Source organism: Oncorhynchus mykiss, chromosome 8 (assembly GCF_057628025.1).
Source record: "Oncorhynchus mykiss isolate SJ-2025 chromosome 8, ASM5762802v1, whole genome shotgun sequence".
Taxonomy (NCBI): Eukaryota; Metazoa; Chordata; class Actinopteri; order Salmoniformes; family Salmonidae; genus Oncorhynchus; species Oncorhynchus mykiss.
Genome location: NC_143029.1, coordinates 88,857,501 through 88,880,000, shown reverse-complemented (window position 1 = coordinate 88,880,000; position 22,500 = coordinate 88,857,501). Strand labels below are relative to the sequence as shown.

The 22,500-nt window shown below is 47.9% G+C and overlaps 1 protein-coding gene across 4 annotated transcripts in view; it reads left to right on the top strand.

Moving 5' to 3' along the window:
- The first annotated feature begins 3,255 nt into the window (after positions 1-3,255).
- Positions 3,256-22,500, top strand: part of LOC110531043 (ATP binding cassette subfamily A member 4b) — a 146,218-nt gene continuing 126,973 nt past the window's right edge. For 3 of the 4 annotated variants that reach the window (XM_090182921.1, XM_036986622.2, XM_090182922.1), the window contains exons 1-6: positions 3,256-3,943; positions 6,630-6,741; positions 7,730-7,823; positions 8,089-8,230; positions 15,334-15,473; positions 16,471-16,598. In XM_090182921.1, the coding sequence (XP_090039047.1) occupies positions 6,676-6,741; positions 7,730-7,823; positions 8,089-8,230; positions 15,334-15,473; positions 16,471-16,598 (570 nt within the window). In that variant the 5' untranslated portion in view covers positions 3,256-3,943; positions 6,630-6,675. The remainder of the gene's footprint in view (positions 3,944-6,629; positions 6,742-7,729; positions 7,824-8,088; positions 8,231-15,333; positions 15,474-16,470; positions 16,599-22,500) is intronic. The other variant, XM_090182923.1, reaches the window with a different exon arrangement.

Here is a 22,500-nt window from a genome sequence, read left to right as displayed (position 1 = left end):
GAGGTGTATTTAGAGGGGAAGTTGGTTAGGATGATATCTATGAGGGTGCCCGTGTTTAAAGCTTTGGGGAGGTACCTGGTAGGTTCATTGATAATTTGTGTGAGATTGAGGGCATCAAGTTTAGATTGTAGGATGGCTGGGGTGTTAAGCATGTTCCAGTTTAGGTCGCCTAGCAGCACGAGCTCTGAAGATAGATGGGGGGCAATCAGTTCACATATGGTGTCCAGAGCACAGCTGGGGGCAGAGGGTGGTCTATAGCAGGCCGCAACGGTGAGAGACTTGTTTTTAGAAAGGTGGATTTTTAAAAGTAGAAGTTCAAATTGTTTGGGTACAGACCTGGATAGTAGGACAGAACTCTGCAGGCTATCTTTGCAGTAGATTGCAACACCGCCCCCTTTGGCAGTTCTATCTTGTCTGAAAATGTTGTAGTTTGGAATTAAAATGTCTGAATTTTTGGTGGTCTTCCTAAGCCAGGATTCAGACACAGCTAGAACATCCGGGTTGGCAGAGTGTGCTAAAGCAGTGAATAGAACAAACTTAGGGAGGAGGCTTCTAATGTTAACATGCATGAAACCAAGGCTATTACGGTTACAGAAGTCGTCAAAAGAGAGCGCCTGGGGAATAGGAGTGGAGCTAGGCACTGCAGGGCCTGGATTCACCTCTACATCGCCAGAGGAACATAGGAGGAGTAGAATAAGGGTGCGACTAAAAGCAATAAGAATTGGTCGTCTAGAACGTCTGGAACAGAGAGTAAAAGGAGGTTTCTGGGGGCGATAAAATAGCATCAAGGTATAATGTACAGACAAAGGTAAGGTAGGATGTGAATACAGTGGAGGTAAACCTAGGTATTGAGTGATGAAGAGAGAGATATTGTCTCTAGAAACATCATTGAAACCAGGAGATGTCATTGCATGTGTGGGTGGTGGAACTAATAGGTTGGATAAGGTATATATCAACAGAACCTCTCAGTCCAATTTAGTAGCTATATGACTCAACAGAACCTCTCAGTTCAGGTAGCTATAGGATCACAACAGAACCACTCAGTTCGGGTAGCTATATAACTCAACAGAACCACTCGGTTTAGGTAGCTATATGACTCAACACACACCTGATGGTAGTCCAAACCCCAAACACATCTTTACCTAACACCTAGGCCCCAACACATCGTTATCTAACACCTAGGCCCCCAACACACCTTTACCTAACACCTAGGCCCCAACACATCTTTACCTAACACCTAGGCCCCCAACACATCTTTATCTAACACCTAGGCCCCCAACACACCTTTACCTAACACCTAGGAACCAACACATCTTTACCTAACACCTAGGCCCTCAACACATCTTTACCTAACACCTAGGCCCCCAACACATATGTACCTAACACCTAGGCCCCCAACACATCTTTATCTAACATCTAAAGTTGAAGTCGGAAGTTTACATACACTCAGGTTGGAGTCATTAAAACTCATTATTCAACCACTCCACAAATGTCTTATCAACAAACTATAGTTTTGGCAAGTCAGTTAGGACATCTACTTTGTGCATGACACTAGTCATTTTTCCAACAATTGTTTACAGACATTGTCACTTATAATTCACTGTATCACAATTCCAGTGGGTCAGAAGTTTACATACACTGACTACACTGACTGTGCCTTTAAACAGCTTGGAAAATTCCAGAAAATGATGTCATGGCTTTAGAAGCTTCTGATTTGAGTCAATTGGTGGTGTACCTGTGGATGTATTTCAAGGCCTACCTTCAAACACAGTGACTTTTTGCTTGACATCATGGGGAAATCAAAAGAAATCAGCCAAGACCTCCACATGTGAAATCAGCCAAAAATTGTAGACCTCCACAAGTCTGGTTCATCCTTGGGAGAAATGTCCAAATGCCTGAAGGTACCACGTTCATCTGTACAAACAATAGTACGCAAGTATAAACAACATGGGACCACGCAGCCATCATACCGCTCAGGAAGGAGACGCATTCTGTCTCCTAGAGATGAAAGTACTTTGGTGCGAAAAGTGCAAATCAATCCCAGAACAACATCAAAGGACCTTGTGAAGATGCTGGAGGAAACAGTTACAAAACTGTCTATATCCACAGTAAAACGAGTCCTATATGTACATAACCTGAAAGGCCGCTCAGCAAGGATGAAGCCACTGCTCCAAAACCCACCATAAAAAAGCCAGACTACGGTTTGCAACTGCACATGGGGACAAAGATCGTACTTTTTGGAGAAATGTCCTCTGGTCTGATGAAACAAAAATTGAACTGTTTGGCCATAATGACCATCGTTCTGTTTGGAAGAAATAGGAGGAGGCTTGCAAGCCGAAGAACACCATACCAACAATGAAGCACGGGGGTGGCAGCATCATGTTGTGGGGGTGCTTTGCTGCAGGAGGGACTGGTTCACTTCACAAAATAGTTGGCATCATGATGAAAGAAAATTATGTGGATATATTGAAGCAACATCTCAAGACATCTGTCAGGAAGTTAAAGCTTGGTTGTAAATGGGTCTTCCATATGGGCAATGCCCCAAAGGATACTTCCAAAGTTGTGGCAAAATGTCTTAAGGACAACAAAGTCAAGGTATTGGAGTGGCCATCACATGGCCCCGACCTCAGTCCAATAGAACATTTCTGGGCAGAACTGAAAAAGCGTGTGCGAGCAAGGAGGCCTACAAACCTGTCTCAGTTACACCAGTTCTGTCAGGAGGAATGGGCCAAAATTCACCCAATTTATTGTGGGAATCTTGTGGAAGACTACCTGAAAAGTTTGACCCAAGTTAAGCAATATAAAGGCAACGCTACCAAATACTAATTGAGTGTATGTAGACTTCTGACCCACTGGGAATCTGATGAAAGAAATAAAGGCTGAAATAAATAATTCTCTCTACTATTATTCTGACATTTCACATTCTTAAAATAAAGTGGTGATCCTAACTGACCTAAGACACGACATTTTTACTAGGATTAAATTGTGAAAACACTGAGTTTAAATGTATTTGGCTAAGGTGTATGTAAACTTCCGACTTCAACTGTAGCTCCCCAGCACAGCCATTTAACTCTTAAACATCACTACTCAAACAACGTGAAAACAACTTCAACAATCCCACAGCAGTCATGTTTAGTCAATGATTCGTCACAGTTACAGGTCTGAAACAAAATGGATGACTGTTTTCTTTTCTGTTGCTCCTGTGGCTGTGCATGTTGAGCTGCCTCGGGACTAGGACGAGGAGATTAAGGGGATGGGATTAAGGAGGAGTGTTACTAACCTGGAAGAAGGCAGCTGCCGTTACGCAGACAACAGTAAAGAGAGGAGAAGAGTGGCAACTGGGACTGAAGAAGAGAGAAGAGCGGTAAACTGGGACTTTTAATTTAACCAGAACAAATTCTTATTTCCAATGACAGCCTAGGAACAGTGAGTTAACTGCCTTGTTCAACAGATTTGTACCTTGTCAGCTCAGGGATTCAATCTTGCAAACTTTCAGTTACTAGTCCAAAGCTTTATCCCGTAGGCTACTGTTCTGCCGACTGAAGAAAAGATTGGTAACAGGGACTGAAGAGAAGAGAGATAACTGGGACTGAAGAGTAGAGAGATAACTGGGACTGAAGAGAAGAGAGAGAACTGGGACTGAAGAGAAGAGAATAGAGATAACTGGGACTGAAGAGAAGAGAGAACTGGGACTGAAGAGAAGAGAGATAACTGGGACTGAAGAGAAGAGAGATAACTGGGACCGAAGAGAAGAGAGATAACTGGGACTGAAGAGAAGAGAGATAACTGGGACTGAAGAGAAGAGAGATAACTGGGACCGAAGAAAAGATGGGTAACTGGGACTGATGAGAAGAGCTTTACTAACAGCTTCAACGTCTGGGATTATATTGCCTTTATTACATTATTTCTCTAGATGTATGATTTCTCCTTCTGTCTCCTAGAGGTAAGTATGTCATTGGTTTTGTCTTGGTAGATGAGTTCACTGTATAGGGTCAAGCAGTCCATGGGCCTAGGCCAAATCCAGAGACATGGGGCTAGTTACTGTGTTGATTGTTTATCATGTCTCTGGATAGGGCTAGTTACTGTGTTGATTCTTTATCATGTCTCTGGATAGGGCTAGTTACTGTGTTGATTCTTTATCATGTCTCTGGATAGGGCTAGTTACTGTGTTGATTGTTTATCATGTCTCTGGATAGGGCTAGTTACTGTGTTGAATGTTTATCATGTCTCTGGATAGGGCTAGTTACTGTGTTGATTCTGTATCATGTCTCTGGATAGGGCTAGTTACTGTGTTGATTGTTTATCATGTCTCTGGACAGGGCTAGTTACTGTGTTGATTCCTTCCATGTCTCTGGATAGGGCTAGTTACTGTGTTGATTCCTTCCATGTCTCTGGACAGGGCTAGTTACTGTGTTGATTCCTTCCATGTCTCTGGATAGGGCTAGTTACTGTGTTGATTCCTTCCATGTCTCTGGACAGGGCTAGTTACTGTGTTGATTCCTTCCATGTCTCTGGATAGGGCTAGTTACTGTGTTGATTGTTTATCATGTCTCTGGACAGGGCTAGTTACTGTGTTGATTCCTTCCATGTCTCTGGATAGGGCTAGTTACTGTGTTGATTGTTTATCATGTCTCTGGACAGGGCTAGTTACTGTGTTGATTCCTTCCATGTCTCTGGATAGGGCTAGTTACTGTGTTGATTGTTTATCATGTCTCTGGATAGGGCTAGTTACTGTGTTGATTCTGTATCATGTCTCTGGATAGGGCTAGTTACTGTGTTGATTGTTTATCATGTCTCTGGATAGGGCTAGTTACTGTGTTGATTCTGTATCATGTCTCTGGACAGGGCTAGTTACTGTGTTGATTGTTTATCATGTCTCTGGATAGGGCTAGTTACTGTGTTGATTGTTTATCATGTCTCTGGATAGGGCTAGTTACTGTGTTGAATGTTTATCATGTCTCTGGATAGGGCTAGTTACTGTGTTGATTGTTTATCATGTCTCTGGATAGGGCTAGTTACTGTGTTGATTCTGTATCATGTCTCTGGACAGGGCTAGTTACTGTGTTGATTCTGTATCATGTCTCTGGATAGGGCTAGTTACAGTGTTGAATGTTTATCATGTCTCTGGATAGGGCTAGTTACTGTGTTGATTCTGTATCATGTCTCTGGATAGGGCTAGTTACTGTGTTGATTGTTTATCATGTCTCTGGATAGGGCTAGTTACTGTGTTGATTGTTTATCATGTCTCTGGACAGGGCTAGTTACTGTGTTGATTCTGTATCATGTCTCTGGACAGGGCTAGTTACTGTGTTGAATGTTTATCATGTCTCTGGACAGGGCTAGTTACTGTGTTGATTCTGTATCATGTCTCTGGATAGGGCTAGTTACTGTGTTGAATGTTTATCATGTCTCTGGATAGGGCTAGTTACTGTGTTGATTCCTTCCATGTCTCTGGATAGGGCTAGTTACTGTGTTGATTCTGTATCATGTCTCTGGATAGGGCTAGTTACTGTGTTGATTGTTTATCATGTCTCTGGACAGGGCTAGTTACTGTGTTGATTCTGTATCATGTCTCTGGACAGGGCTAGTTACTGTGTTGAATGTTTATCATGTCTCTGGACAGGGCTAGTTACTGTGTTGATTCTGTATCATGTCTCTGGATAGGGCTAGTTACTGTGTTGAATGTTTATCATGTCTCTGGATAGGGCTAGTTACTGTGTTGATTCCTTCCATGTCTCTGGATAGGGCTAGTTACTGTGTTGATTCTGTATCATGTCTCTGGACAGGGCTAGTTACTGTGTTGATTCTGTATCATGTCTCTGGATAGGGCTAGTTCCTGTGTTGATTCTTTATCATGTCTCTGGATAGGGCTAGTTACTGTGTTGATTCCTTCCATGTCTCTGGATAGGGCTAGTTACTGTGTTGATTCTGTATCATGTCTCTGGATAGGGCTAGTTACTGTGTTGATTCTTTATCATGTCTCTGGATAGGGCTAATTACTGTGTTGATTCCTTCCATGTCTCTGGATAGGGCTAGTTACTGTGTTGATTCTTTATCATATCTCTGGATAGGATTATTTACTGTGTTGTTACGGTGGACATATTCTGGTACAGTTGGCTGGTCGGGTTTGTCAGAATGACAGGTTGACAGGATGACAGGATGGCAGGAAGACAGGTTGACTGGATGACAGGATGGCAGGATGGCAGGATGACAGGATGGCAGGATGGCAGGAAGACAGGATGGCAGGATGACAGGATGACAGGTTGGCAGGATGACAGGTTGGCAGGATGACAGGTTGGCAGGAGAACAGGATGGCAGGATCACAGGATGGCAGGATGACAGGATGGCAGGATGACATGATGGCAGGATGACATGATGACAGGATGTCAAATCCCTTTGGAATGTACCCCCTGTCGTATTCTCTGCTCCACGCCTGGTATTCCAGACAGCTGGCCTGGTATTCCAGACAACACACACACACACACACACACACACACACACACACACACACACACACACACACACACACACACACAGACACAGACACACACACACACACACGTCTGAATCATCTGTTTGACATAAAGTGGTGAACATTACCCTACTATTGAAAGTTGTGCATTCCCCAGGTTTGACAGTGTAAGAGGACCCGTTGAGGGCTTGAGAAGCAGAGTGATGAATACAGGAAGTCAGATTCGCCTTCTGCTGTGGAAGAATTGGACTCTCCGCAAGAGACAGAAGGTACTGCTAACTCGCTATCCCAACTGTCTTTCATCAACACAGTGTTGTATAAATTAATCTAAGTATTGTTCCTTTGAGTGATTTATCTGTTTCCTCAGTAGATATATATGTTTCCTCAGTAGATATATCCATTTCCTCAGTTGACACATCTGTTTCCTCAGTTAATATATCTGTTTCCTCTGTTGATATATCTATTTCCTCAGTTAATATATCTGTTTCCTCAGTTGATATATCTGTTTCCTCAGTTGATATATCTATTTCCTCAGTTAATATATCTGCTTCCTCAGTTGATATATCTGTTTCCTCCGTTGATATATCTGTTTCCTCAGTTAATATATCTCCTTCCTCATGTGATATATCTGTTTCCTCAGTTGATATATATGTTTCCTCAGTTAATATATCTGTGTCCTCAGTAGATATATCTCCTTCCTCAGTTAATATATCTCCTTCCTCAGTTGATATATTTGTTTCCTCAGTTAATATATCTGTTTCCTCAGTTAATATATCTGTTTCCTCAGTTAATATATCTCCTTCCTCAGTTAATATATCTGCTTCCTCAGTTGATATATCTCCTTCCTCAGTTAATATATCTCCTTCCTCAGTTAATATATCTGCTTCTTCAGTTGATATATCTGTTTCCTCAGTTGATATCTCTGTTTCCTCAGTTAATATATCTGTTTCCTCAGTTAATATATCTGTTTCCTCAGTTGTTCTATCTGTTTCCTCAGTAGATATATCTGTTTCCTCAGTTGATCTATCTGTTTCCTCAGCTGTAAGTTATTACAACAGCTATTACAACAGCTATTACAACAGTTATTACAACAGTTATTACAACAGCTATTACAACAGTTATTACAACAACTATTACAACAGCTATTACAACAGCTAGTATAACAGTTAATACGAAAGTTATTACACTATTCAGTTATGTTAATACATATACTCTAAATTAGTAAGTAAATTCTCTCTCTTCCACATCTCTGTTCAGATCCGCTTCCTGGTGGAGATTCTGTGGCCGGTGGTTCTGTTCATTGGTCTGGTGTGGTTGAGGAAAGCCAACCCTCTTTACAAACAACATGAATGTAAGACTCACTTATAACTATTTCTCTCTGTACCGTGTATTAGTATCCTATAGAGTCTGGGGGACCTGAAAATGGTTTCTATCACAGAAATGACTGAAGCAAAGATAGATGATCGGAATGAAATGAAATCCTCTTGATAAGAGCTTTGAAGGTTGTTTTCAGTTTGAACCAGGTCCGACTGCTTCTCACGTTTCTTCAGTGCTCAAGTAATTCAATTCATATATTTGTTATACTTGATCTTTCACTCCCTGTCTTGTCTCTCCAGGTCACTTCCCCAACAAGGCCATGCCTTCCACAGGTATCATCCCATGGATCCAGGGTATCTTCTGTAACGCCAACAACCCCTGCTTCAAACACCCTACCAGGGCAGAGGGCCCTGGGGTAGTCTCCAACTACAACAACTGCATGTGAGATACCTTATAACCTCTTATAACCCCTTATAACCCCTCATAACCCACGGTATGTGAGCTCAACAACTATCCCTCCTCTCTTCCCCACGTTCCTTCTGAGTCTCTCATCCGTCTCTCCTCTCTTCAACTACAACAACTACATGTGAGATCCAGGATAGTGTATCTTACTTTTATAGCTTATATTTCCTTTATTACAACTTTCTCCTTTCTCATACTTCTCTTCCTAGATCTCTCTCTCTCTCTTCCCCTCTCTCCTCTCTCTCTTCCCCTCTCTCCTCTCTCTCTTACCCTCTCTCCTCTCTCTCTTCCCCTCTCCTCTCTCTCTTCCCCTCTCTCCTCTATCTCTTCCCCTCTCTCCTCTCTCTCTTCTCCTCTCTCCTCTCTCTCTTCCCCTCTCTCCTCTCTCTCTTCCCCTCTCTCCTCTATCTCTTCCCCTCTCTCCTCTCTCTCTTCCCCTCTCTCCTCTATATCTTCCCCTCTCTCCTCTCTCTCTTCCCCTCTCTCCTCTATCTCTTCCCCTCTCTCCTCTATCTCTTCCCCTCTCTCCTCTCTCTTCTCTCCTTTCTTCATCAATATCTTATCCTTCTTTTTCTAGATCTCTCTGGGGTTTTCTTGTTTGGGTAAAAGTCTGTCCTCTGTCCTTTCTTCCCCACCCTCTCTCCTCAGTGACCCGGAAACCGATAAGTGGTTGAGTGGTTGAGGAGTGTGTCAATTCGTTGGTAGGCAAATGGAACAGTGGCCTCCTCGTTAGCCACCTTTCATTAAGAATACTCATGTAAACATCATTTATTTTGGGATTCAGCCCTGTAAACGTTTCAGTCTCATCCCTCTCTCCCTCACCGTCTCACCGTCTCTCAGTCTCATCCCTCACTGTCTCACCGTCTCTCAGTCTCATCCCTCTCTCCCTCACTGTCTCTGTCTCATCCCTCTCTCCCTCACTGTCTCTCAGTCTCATCCCTCTCTCCCTCACCGTCTCACCGTCTCTCAGTCTCATCCCTCTCTCCCTCACCGTCTCACCGTCTCTCAGTCTCATCCCTCTCTCCCCATCTCTGTCTCATCCCTCTCTCCCTCTCCGTCTCTCAGCCTCATCCCTCTCTCCCTCACTGTCTCTCAGTCTCATCCCTCTCTCCCTCACCGTCCCTCAGTCTCATCCCTCTCTCCCTCACCGTCTCTCAGTCTCATCCCTCTCTCCCTCACTGTCTCTCAGTCTCATCCCTCTCTCCCTCACCGTCTCTCAGTCTCATCCCTCTCTCCCTCACCGTCTCTCAGTCTCATCCCTCTCGCCCTCACTGTCTCTCAGTCTCATCCCTCTCTCCCTCACCGTCTCTCAGTCTCATCCCTCTCTCCCTCACTGTCTCCCAGTCTCATCCCTCTCTCCCTCTCCATCTCTGTCTCATCCCTCTCTCCCCCTCCGTCTCTCAGCCTCATCCCTCTCTCCCTCTCCGTCTCTCTCATCCCTCTCTCCCTGTCCGTCTCTCAGCCTCATCCCTCTCTCCCTCACCGTCTCTCAGTCTCATCCCTCTCATCCCTCTCTCCCTCACCGTCTCTCAGTCTCATCCCTCTCTCCCTCTTGTATCTCAGTCTTATCCCTCTCTACTTCAACATCTCTCAGTCTCATCCCTCTCTCCCTCTCCCACATCATCTCTCAGTCTCATCCCTCTCTCCCTCTCCCTCATCATCTCTCAGTCTCATCTCTCTCTCCCTCTCCCTCATCATCTCTGTCTCATCTCTCTCTCCCTCTCCCTCATCATCTCTCAGTCTCATCTCTCTCTCCCTCTCCCTCATCATCTCTCAGTCTCATCTCTCTCTCCCTCTCCCACATCATCTCTCAGTCTCCTCCCTCTCTCCCTCTCCATCTCTGTCTCCTCCCTCTCCCTTATCATCTCTCAGTCTCATCCCTCTCTCCCTCTCCCTTACCATCTCTCAGTGTCATCCCTCTCTCCCTCTCCCTCATCATCTCTCAGTCTCATCTCTCTCTCCCTCTCCCTCATCATCTCTCAGTCTCATCTCTCTCTCCCTCTCCATCATCATCTCTCAGTCTCATCTCTCTCTCCCTCTCCCTCATCATCTCTCAGTGTCATCCCTCTCTCCCTCTCCCTCATCATCTCTCAGTCTCATCTCTCTCTCCCTCTCCCTCATCATCTCTCAGTCTCATCTCTCTCTCCCTCTCCCTCATCATCTCTCAGTCTCATCTCTCTCTCCCTCTCCATCATCATCTCTCAGTCTCATCTCTCTCTCCCTCTCCCTCATCATCTCTCAGTGTCATCCCTCTCTCCCTCTCCCTCATCATCTCTCAGTCTCATCTCTCTCTCCCTCTCCCTCATCATCTCTCAGTCTCAACCCTCTCTCCCTCTCCGTCTCTGTCTCCTCCCTCTCCCTTACCATCTCTGTCTCATCCCTCTCTCCCTCTCTCCCTCTCCCTTACCATCTCTCAGTCTCATACCTCTCTCCCTCTCCCTCATCATCTCTCAGTCTCATCCCTCTCTCCCTCTCCCTCATCATCTCTCAGTCTCATCCCTCCCTCCCCTTTCCTCATCATCTCTCAGTCTCATCCCTCTCTCCCTCTCCCTCATCATCTCTCAGTCTCATCTCTCTCTCCCTCTCCCTCATCGTCTCTCAGTCTCATCTATCTCTCCCACTCCCTCATCATATCTGTCTCATCCCTCTCTCCCTCTCCCTCATCATCTCTCAGTCTTATCCCTCTCTCCCTCTCCGTCTCTGTCTCCTCCCTCTCTCCCTCTTCCTCATCATCTCTCAGTCTCACCCCTCTCTCCCTCTCCCTCACCATCTCTCAGTCTCATCCCTCTCTCCCTCTCCGTCTCAGTCTTATCCCTCTCTCCCTCTCCGTCTCTGTCTCCTCCCTCTCTCCCTCTTCCTCATCATCTCTCAGTCTCACCCCTCTCTCCCTCTCCCTCACCATCTCTCAGTCTCATCCCTCTCTCCCTCTCCGTCTCAGTCTCATCCCTCTCTCCCTCATCCTCTCTCAGTCTCATCCCTCCCTCCCCTTTCCTCATCATCTCTCAGTCTCATCCCTCTCTCCCGCTCCCTCATCATCTCTCAGTCTCATCTCTCTCTCCCTCTCCCTCATCATCTCTCAGTTTCAACCCTCTCTCCCTCTCCGTCTCTGTATCCTCCCTCTCCCTTACCATCTCTGTCTCATCCCTCTCTCCCTCTCCCTTACCATCTCTGTCTCATCCCTCTCTCCCTCTCCCTCATCATCTCTCAGTCTCATCCCTCTCTCCCTCTCCCTCATCATCTCTCAGTCTCATCCCTCCCTCCCTTTTCCTCATCATCTCTCAGTCTCATCCCTCTCTCCCTCTCCCTCATCATCTCTCAGTCTCATCTCTCTCTCCCTCTCCCTCATCGTCTCTCAGTCTCATCTCTCTCTCCCACTCCCTCATCATCTCTCAGTCTCATCCCTCTCTCCCTCTCCCTCATCATCTCTCAGTCTCATCTCTCTCTCCCTCTCCCTCATCATCTCTGTCTCATCTCTCTCTCCCTCTCCCTCATCATCTCTCAGTCTCATCTCTCTCTCCCTCTCCCTCATCATCTCTCAGTCTCATCTCTCTCTCCCTCTCCCACATCATCTCTCAGTCTCCTCCCTCTCTCCCTCTCCATCTCTGTCTCCTCCCTCTCCCTTATCATCTCTCAGTCTCATCCCTCTCTCCCTCTCCCTTACCATCTCTCAGTGTCATCCCTCTCTCCCTCTCCCTCATCATCTCTCAGTCTCATCTCTCTCTCCCTCTCCCTCATCATCTCTCAGTCTCATCTCTCTCTCTCTCTCCCTCATCATCTCTCAGTCTCATCTCTCTCTCCCTCTCCATCATCATCTCTCAGTCTCATCTCTCTCTCCCTCTCCCTCATCATCTCTCAGTCTCATGTCTCTCTCCCTCTCCCTCATCATCTCTCAGTCTCATGTCTCTCTCCCTCTCCCTCATCATCTCTCAGTCTCATCTCTCTCTCCCTCTCCCTCATCATCTCTCAGTCTCATCTCTCTCTCCCTCTCCCACATCATCTCTCAGTCTCCTCCCTCTCTCCCTCTCCATCTCTGTCTCCTCCCTCTCCCTTATCATCTCTCAGTCTCATCCCTCTCTCCCTCTCCCTTACCATCTCTCAGTGTCATCTCTCTCTCCCTCTCCCTCATCATCTCTCAGTCTCATCCCTCTCTCCCTCTCCCTCATCATCTCTCAGTCTCATGTCTCTCTCCCTCTCCCTCATCATCTCTCAGTCTCATCTCTCTCTCCCTCTCCCACATCATCTCTCAGTCTCCTCCCTCTCTCCCTCTCCATCTCTGTCTCCTCCCTCTCCCTTATCATCTCTCAGTCTCATCCCTCTCTCCCTCTCCCTTACCATCTCTCAGTGTCATCCCTCTCTCCCTCTCCCTCATCATCTCTCAGTCTCATCTCTCTCTCTCTCTCCCTCATCATCTCTCAGTCTCATCTCTCTCTCCCTCTCCCTCATCATCTCTCAGTCTCATCTCTCTCTCCCTCTCCATCATCATCTCTCAGTCTCATCTCTCTCTCCCTCTCCCTCATCATCTCTCAGTCTCATCCCTCTCTCCCTCTCCCTCATCATCTCTCAGTCTCATCTCTCTCTCCCTCTCCCTCATCATCTCTCAGTCTCAACCCTCTCTCCCTCTCCGTCTCTGTCTCCTCCCTCTCCCTTACCATCTCTGTCTCATCCCTCTCTCCCTCTCCCTTACCATCTCTCAGTCTCATACCTCTCTCCCTCTCCCTCATCATCTCTCAGTCTCATCCCTCTCTCCCTCTCCCTCATCATCTCTCAGTCTCATCCCTCCCTCCCTTTTCCTCATCATCTCTCAGTCTCATCCCTCTCTCCCTCTCCCTCATCATCTCTCAGTCTCATCTCTCTCTCGCTCTCCCTCATCGTCTCTCAGTCTCATCTCTCTCTCCCACTCCCTCATCATATCTGTCTCATCCCTCTCTCCCACTCCCTCATCATCTATCAGTCTCATTTCTCTCTCCCTCTCCCTCATCATCTCTCAGTCTCATCTCTCTCTCCCTCTCCCTCATCATCTCTCAGTCTCATCTCTCTCTCCCTCTCCCACATCATCTCTCAGTCTCCTCCCTCTCTCCCTCTCCATCTCTGTCTCCTCCCTCTCCCTTATCATCTCTCAGTCTCATCCCTCTCTCCCTCTCCCTTACCATCTCTCAGTGTCATCTCTCTCTCCCTCTCCCTCATCATCTCTCAGTCTCATCTCTCTCTCCCTCTCCCTCATCATCTCTCAGTCTCATCTCTCTCTCCCTCTCCCTCATCATCTCTCAGTCTCATCTCTCTCTCTCTCTCCCTCATCATCTCTCAGTCTCATCTCTCTCTCCCTCTCCATCATCATCTCTCAGTCTCCTCCCTCTCTCCCTCTCCATCTCTGTCTCCTCCCTCTCCCTTATCATCTCTCAGTCTCATCCCTCTCTCCCTCTCCCTTACCATCTCTCAGTGTCATCCCTCTCTCCCTCTCCCTCATCATCTCTCAGTCTCATCTCTCTCTCTCTCTCCCTCATCATCTCTCAGTCTCATCTCTCTCTCCCTCTCCCTCATCATCTCTCAGTCTCATCTCTCTCTCCCTCTCCATCATCATCTCTCAGTCTCATCTCTCTCTCCCTCTCCCTCATCATCTCTCAGTCTCATCCCTCTCTCCCTCTCCCTCATCATCTCTCAGTCTCATCTCTCTCTCCCTCTCCCTCATCATCTCTCAGTCTCAACCCTCTCTCCCTCTCCGTCTCTGTCTCCTCCCTCTCCCTTACCATCTCTGTCTCATCCCTCTCTCCCTCTCCCTTACCATCTCTCAGTCTCATACCTCTCTCCCTCTCCCTCATCATCTCTCAGTCTCATCCCTCTCTCCCTCTCCCTCATCATCTCTCAGTCTCATCCCTCCCTCCCTTTTCCTCATCATCTCTCAGTCTCATCCCTCTCTCCCTCTCCCTCATCATCTCTCAGTCTCATCTCTCTCTCGCTCTCCCTCATCGTCTCTCAGTCTCATCTCTCTCTCCCACTCCCTCATCATATCTGTCTCATCCCTCTCTCCCTCTCCCTCATCATCTCTCAGTCTTATCCCTCTCTCCCTCTCCGTCTCTGTCTCCTCCCTCTCTCCCTCTTCCTCATCATCTCTCAGTCTCACCCCTCTCTCCCTCTCCCTCACCATCTCTCAGTCTCATCCCTCTCTCCCTCTCCGTCTCAGTCTCATCCCTCTCTCCCTCATCCTCTCTCAGTCTCATCCCTCCCTCCCCTTTCCTCATCATCTCTCAGTCTTATCCCTCTCTCCCTCTCCCTCATCGTCTCTCAGTCTCATCTCTCTCTCCCTCTCCCTCATCATCTCTCAGTCTCATCCCTCTCTCCCGCTCCCTCATCATCTCTCAGTCTCATCTCTCTCTCCCTCTCCCTCATCATCTCTCAGTTTCAACCCTCTCTCCCTCTCCGTCTCTGTATCCTCCCTCTCCCTTACCATCTCTGTCTCATCCCTCTCTCCCTCTCCCTTACCATCTCTGTCTCATCCCTCTCTCCCTCTCCCTCATCGTCTCTCAGTCTCATCTCTCTCTCCCACTCCCTCATCATCTCTCAGTCTTATCCCTCTCTCCCTCTCCCTCATCATATCTCAGTCTCATCCCTCTCTCCCTCTTCCTCATCATCTCTCAGTCTTATCCCTCTCTCCCTCTCCGTTTCTGTCTCCTCCCTCTCTCCCTCTTCCGCATCATCTCTCAGTCTCATCCCTCTCTCCCTCTCCGTCTCTGTCTCCTCCCTCTCTACTTCAACCTCCCATCCTTTTCTCTATTACCACCAAGAAGAACATGTGTCTTTTAGACTCAGATGTTCTGCTGGGTTCTCCATGGTTCTGTGCTTTAGACTCAGATGTTCTGCTGGGTTCTCCATGGTTCTGTGCTTTAGACTCAGATGTTCTGCTAGGTTCTCCATGGTTCTGTGCTTTAGACTCAGATGTTCTCCTGGGTTCTCCATGGTTCTGTGCCGTAGACTCAGATGTTATGCTGGGTTATCCATGGTTCTGTGCTGTAAACTCAGATGTTCTCCTGGGTTCTTCACGGTTCTATACTCAATTGTCTTGGTTGGTTCTATGTTCTGTGTTTTAGACTGGCGCGGTTCTGGGCTGACTCCAATGAGCTGTTGTTCGACGACCCAGAGTTCCAGCAGTTGGGTCGGCTGTGGGAGGACATGGCCGTCATGAACAACTTCATGGACACCATCTGTAACACACCAGAACAGATAGCCGGTACTGACAATCACCCTGCACCACTATGAGTCCAGGGATGTATTTATTAATGCTGTAGCAAACCGTAGAAAAACATTACAACAAACAAGTCCAGGTTAGTTACAACAAACAAGTCCAGGTTAGTTACAACAAACAAGTCCAGGTTAGTTACAACAAACAAGTCCAGGTTAGTTACAACAAACAAGTCCAGGTTAGTTACAACAAACAAGTCCAGGTTAGTTACAACAAACAAGTCCAGGTTAGTTACAACAAACAAGTCCAGGTTAGTTACAACAAACAAGTCCAGGTTAGTTACAACCCGTTTTGGCTGTTTGCTTCTGTTTGGTTCTGTTTGGAATACACCTTCAATCCTCCTCTTCCTCTCCTGCAGTATACACCTCCTCTTCCTCTCCTGCAGTATCCACCTCCTCTTCCTCTCCTTCAGTATCCACCTCCTCTTCCTCTCCTGCAGTATACACCTCCTCTTCCTCTCCTGCAGTATCACCTCCTCTTCCTCTCCTGCAGTATCTACCTCCTCTTCCTCTCCTGCAGTATACACCTCCTCTTCCTCTCTTCCTCTTCTGCAGTATACACCTCCTCTTCCTCTTCTGCAGTATACACCTCCTCTTCCTCTCCTGCAGTATACACCTCCTTTTCCTCTCCTGCAGTATACACCTCCTCTTCCTCTCCCTCAGTATCCACCTCCTCTTCCTCTCCTGCAGTACCCACCTCCTCTTCCTCTCCTGCAGTATACACCTCCTCTTCCTCTCCTGCAGTATACACCTCCTCTTCCTCTCCCTCAGTATACACCTCCTCTTCCTCTCCCTCAGTATCCACCTCCTCTTCCTCTCCTGCAGTATACACCTCCTCTTCCTCTCCCACAGGATACACCTCCTCTTCCTCTCCTGCAGTATCCACCTCCTCTTCCTCTCCCACAGGATACACCTCCTCTTCCTCTCCTGCAGGATACACCTCCTCTTTGTTCTCCCTCAGTATCCATGTTTAATTCCTGTTCCAGGTCGAGGTCTGAAGATAGAGGATATCCTGAAGGATGATGAGATGTTGACAGCCTTCCTGCTGAGAGACGTTGGCCTGTCAGAGTCTGTGGTTCATCAGCTGGTCAACGCTCAAGTCCGTCCAGAACAGGTATATAGGAAGAACAGGTAGAACTAATAACTAGGGAGATAGTGCTCTGTTTCGCTGTTGTTTCAGTCCCTTGGACTGGCTAGAAGGAAACATGGGGATGTTGTTGTTTCAGTCCTTTGGACTGGCTAGAAAGAAACATGGTGATGTTGTTGTTTCAGTCCTTTGGACTGGCTAGAAGGAAACATGGGGATGTTGTTGTTTCAGTCCTTTGGACTGGCTAGAAGGAAACATGGGGATGTTGTTGTATCAGTCCGTTTGGACTGGCTAGAAAGAAACATGGTGATGTTGTTGTTTCAGTCCTTTGGACTGGCTAGAAGGAAACATGGGGATGTTGTTGTTTCAGTCCTTTGGACTGGCTAGAAGGAAACATGGGTATGTTGTTGTTTCAGTCCTTTGGACTGGCTAGAAGGAAACATGGGGATGTTTTTGTTTCAGTCCTTTGGACTGGCTAGAAGGAAACATGGGGATGTTGTTGTTTCAGTCCTTTGGACTGGCTAGAAGGAAACATGGGGATGTTTTTGTTTCAGTCCCTTGGACTGGCTAGAAGGAAACATGGTGATGTTGTTGTTTCAGTCCTTTGGACTGGCTAGAAGGAAACATGGGGATGTTTTTGTTTCAGTCCCTTGGACTGGCTAGAAGGAAACATGGGGATGTTTTTGTTTCAGTCCTTTGGACTGGCTAGAAGGAAACATGGGGATGTTGTTGTTTCAGTCCCTTGGACTGGCTAGCAAGAAACATGGTGATGTTGTTGTTTCAGTCCTTTGGGCTGGCTAGAAGGAAACATGGGGATGTTTTTGTTTCAGTCCCTTGGACTGGCTAGAAGGAAACATGGGGATGTTTTTGTTTCAGTCCTTTGGACTGGCTAGAAGGAAACATGGGGATGTTGTTGTTTCAGTCCTTTGGACTGGCTAGAAGGAAACATGGGGATGTTTTTGTTTCAGTCCCTTGGACTGGCTAGAAGGAAACATGGGGATGTTTTTGTTTCAGTCCTTTGGACTGGCTAGAAGGGAACATGGGGATGTTTTTGTTTCAGTCCCTTGGACTGGCTAGAAGGGAACATGGGGATGTTTTTGTTTCAGTCCCTTGGACTGGCTAGAAGGAAACATGGGGATGTTGTTGTTTCAGTCCTTTGGACTGGCTAGAAAGAAACATGGGGATGTTTTTGTTTCAGTCCTTTTGGACTGGCTAGAAAGAAACATGGGGATGTTTTTGTTTCAGTCATTTTGGACTGGCTAGAAGGAAACATGGGGATGTTTTTGATTCAGTCCTTTTGACTGGCTAGAAGGAAACATGGGGATGTTGTTGTTTCAGTCCCTTGGACTGGCTAGGAAGAAACATGGGGATGTTTTTGTTTCAGTACTTAGGATTGGCTAGAAAGAAACATGGGGATGTTTTTGTTTCAGTCCTTTTGGACTGGCTAGAAAGAAACATGGGGATGTTTTTGTTTCAGTCATTTTGGACTGGCTAGGAAGAAACATGGGGATGTTTTTGTGTCAGTCCTTTGGACTGGCTAGAAGGAAACATGGGGATGTTGTTGTTTCAGTCCTTTTGGACTGGCTAGAAGGAAACATGGGGATGTTGTTGTTTCAGTCCTTTGGACTGGCTAGAAGGAAACATGGGGATGTTGTTGTTTCAGTCCTTTGGACTGGCTAGAAGGAAACATGGGGATGTTGTTGTTTCAGTCCTTTGGACTGGCTAGAAAGAAACATGGGGATGTTTTTGTTTCAGTCCTTTTGGACTGGCTAGAAAGAAACATGGGGATGTTTTTGTTTCAGTCATTTTGGACTGGCTAGGAAGAAACATGGGGATGTTTTTGTGTCAGTCCTTTGGACTGGCTAGAAGGAAACATGGGGATGTTGTTGTTTCAGTCCTTTTGGACTGGCTAGAAAGAAACATGGGAATGTTTTTGTTTCAGTCCTTTGGACTGGCTAGAAGGAAACATGGGGATGTTGTTGTTTCAGTCCTTTGGACTGGCTAGAAGGAAACATGGGGATGTTGTTGTTTCAGTCCTTTGGACTGGCTAGAAGGAAACATGGGGATGTTGTTGTTTCAGTCCTTTGGACTGGCTATAAGGAAACATGGGGATGTTGTTGTTTCAGTCCTTTGGACTGGCTAGAAGGAAACATGGGGATGTTGTTGTTTCAGTCCTTTGGACTGGCTAGAAGGAAACATGGGGATGTTGTTGTTTCAGTCCTTTGGACTGGCTAGAAGGAAACATGGGGATGTTGTTGTTTCAGTCCTTTGGACTGGCTAGAAGGAAACATGGGGATGTTGTTGTTTCAGTCCTTTGGACTGGCTAGAAGGAAACATGGGGATGTTGTTGTTTCAGTCCTTTGGACTGGCTAGAAGGAAACATGGGGATGTTGTTGTTTCAGTCCTTTGGACTGGCTAGAAGGAAACATGGGGATGTTGTTGTTTCAGTCCTTTGGACTGGCTAGAAGGAAACATGGGGATGTTGTTGTTTCAGTCCTTTGGACTGGCTAGAAGGAAACATGGGGATGTTGTTGTTTCAGTCCTTTGGACTGGCTAGAAGGAAACATGGGGATGTTGTTGTTTCAGTCCTTTGGACTGGCTAGAAGGAAACATGGGGATGTTGTTGTTTCAGTCCTTTGGACTGGCTAGAAGGAAACATGGGGATGTGTCACGCCCTGACCATAGTTTACTTTGTATTTTCTATGTTTTGATTGGTCAGGGTGTGATCTGAGTGGGCATTCTATGTTTCATGTCTTGTTTGTCTATTTCTATGTTCAGCCTGATATGGTTCTCAGTCAGAGGCAGGTGTTCGTCATTGTCTCTGATTGGGAACCATATTTAGGTAGCCTGGGTTTCACTGTGTGTTTGTTGGTGATTGTTCCTGTCTATGTGTTTTCACCAGATAGGCTGTTTAGGTTTTCGTTACGTTTATTGTTTTTGTACTGATTCGTGTTTTACGTTTTTTCATTAAACATGAATCGCAATCGACACGCTGCATTTTGGTCCGACTCTCCTTCTCATAAAGAAAACCGTTACAGAATCACCCACCACCAACGGACCAAGCAGCGTGTCAACAGGCAGGAGCAGCGCGAGGAGACGCGCAATAAGGACTTCTGGACATGGGAGGAAATCCTCGACGGGAGAGGACCCTGGGCTAAACCAGGGGAGTGTAGCCGCCCAAAGGTGCAGCAGGAGAAGCAGGAGCAGCTGCAGTGGGAGAGGCTGCACCACCTGGAGAAATGGACATGGGAGGAAGAACTGGACGGTAAAGGACCCTGGGCTCAGCCTGGAGAATATCGCCGCCCCAAGGAGGAACTGGAGGCGGCGAAAGCTGAGAGGCGCAGATATGAGGAGGCAGCACGACGTAGCGGATGGAAGCCTGAGAGGCAGCCCCAAAAATTTCTTGGGGGGGGGCTAACAGGGAGTATGGCTACGCCAGGTAGGAGACCTGGGCAGACTCCCTGTGCTTACCGGGGGGCTAGAGAGACCGGACAGGCACCGTGTTATGCAGTGGTGCGCACGGTGTCTCCAGTGCGGGTGCATAGCCCGGTGCGGTATATTCCAGCTCCGCGTGTCTGCCGGGCTAGATTGAGCGTCGAGCCTAATGCCATGAAGCCGGCTCTACGCAGCTGGTCCCCAGTGCGTCTCCTTGGGCCGGTTTACATGGCACCAGCCTTGCGCTCGGTTTCTCCGGTTCGCCTGCATAGTCCAGTGCGGGCTATTCCACCTCGCCGCACTGGCAGGGCGACCGTGAGCATTCAACCAGGTAAGGTTGGGCAGGCTCGGTGCTCAAGAGCTCCAGTGCGCCTGCACGGTCCGGTTTTTCCAGTACCACCTCCACACCCCAGCCCTCCGGTAGCAGCTCCCCGCACCAGGCTTCCTGTGCGTGTCCTCGGCCCAGTACCACCAGTGCCAGCACCACGCATCAGGCCTACAGTGCGCCTCGCCTGTCCAGCGCTGCCAGAGCCTCCCTTCTCTTCAGCGCTGTCGGAGTCTCCTGCCTGTTTAGCGCTGTTAGAGCCTGCCTTCTCTACAGCGCTGCCGGAGTCTCCCGCCTGTTCAGAACTGCCAGTTAGCATAGAGCTGCCAGTTAGCATAGAGCTGCCAGTTAGCATAGAGCTGCCAGTTAGCATAGAGCTGCCAGTTAGCTTAGAGCTGCCAGTTAGCAAGGAGCTGCCAGTCTGCAAGGAGCTGCCAGTCTGCATAGAGCTGCCAGTCTGCATGGAGCTGCCAGTCTGCAAGGAGCCGCCAGAGCTGCCAGTCTGCAGGATGCCGCCAAAGCTGCCAGTCTGCAAGGAGCCGCCAGAGCTGCCAGTCTGCAAGGAGCCGCCAGAGCTGCCAGTTAGCATGGAGCAGCCAGGGCCGCCAGTCAGCATGGAGCAGCCAGGGCCGCCAGTCAGCATGGAGCAGCCAGGGCCGCCAGTCAGCATGGAGCAGCCAGTCAGCATGGAGCAGCCAGTCAGCATGGAGCAGCCAGAGCAGCCAGTCAGCATGGAGCAGCCAGTCAGCATGGAGCAGCCAGAGCTACCAGTCATCATGGAGCAGCCAGAGCAGTCTGCCAGCATGGAGCAGCCAGAGCTGTCAGTCAGCATGGAGCAGCCAGAGCAGCCAGTCTGTGTCGACCAGTCTCTTCCAGATCTGCCAGTCGTCCAGACTCTTCCAGATCTGCCAGTCGTCCAGACTCTTCCAGATTTGCCAGTCGACCAGACTCTTCCAGATCTGCCCGTCGTCCAGACTCTTCCAGATCTGCCAGTCGACCAGACTCTTCCAGATCTGCCAGTCGACCAGACTCTTCCAGATCTGCCAGTCGACCAGACTCTTCCAGATCTGCCAGTCGACCAGACTCTTCCAGATCTGCCAGTCGACCAGACTCTTCCAGATCTGCCAGTCGACCAGACTCTTCCAGATCTGCCAGTCGACCAGACTCTTCCAGATCTGCCAGTCGACCAGACTCTTCCAGATCTGCCAGTCGACCAGACTCTTCCAGATCTGCCAGTCGACCAGACTCTCTCAGATCTGCCAGTCGTCCAGATTCTCCCAGATCTGCCAGTCGTCCAGATTCTCCCAGATCTGCCAGTCGTCCAGATTCTCCCAGATCTGCCAGTCGTCCAGATTCTCCCAGATCTGCCAGTCGTCCAGATTCTCCCAGATCTGCCAGTCGTCCAGATTCTCCCAGATCTGCCAGTCGTCCAGATTCTCCCAGATCTGCCCGTCGTCCAGATTCTCCCAGATCCGCCAGTCAGCCAGGATCTTCCAGAACCGCCAGCCAGCCAGGATCTGCCGGATCTAACCACCTGCCTGAGCTTCTTCTCAGTGCTGAGCTTCTTCTCAGTGCTGAGCTTCCTCTCAGGGCTGAGCTACCCATCTGTCCCGAGTTACCTCTGTCCCGAGCTGTCCCTCTGTCCCATGTTATCATTGTGGTGGGTAACCTATTTAGGGACGTTTAGGAGGGGGATTAAAACTGTCATGGAGTGGGGTCCACGTCCAGCGCCAGAGCCGCCACCGCGGACAGATGCCCACCCAGACCCTCCCCTATAGGTTCAGGTTTTGCGGCCGGAGTCCGCACCTTGGGGGGGGGGGGTACTGTCACGCCCTGACCATAGTTTACTTTGTATTTTCTATGTTTTGATTGGTCAGGGTGTGATCTGAGTGGGCATTCTATGTTTCATGTCTTGTTTGTCTATTTCTATGTTCAGCCTGATATGGTTCTCAGTCAGAGGCAGGTGTTCGTCATTGTCTCTGATTGGGAACCATATTTAGGTAGCCTGGGTTTCACTGTGTGTTTGTGGGTGATTGTTCCTGTCTATGTGTTTTCACCAGATAGGCTGTTTAGGTTTTCGTTACGTTTATTGTTTTTGTACTGATTCGTGTTTTACGTTTTTTCATTAAACATGAATCGCAATCGACACGCTGCATTTTGGTCCGACTC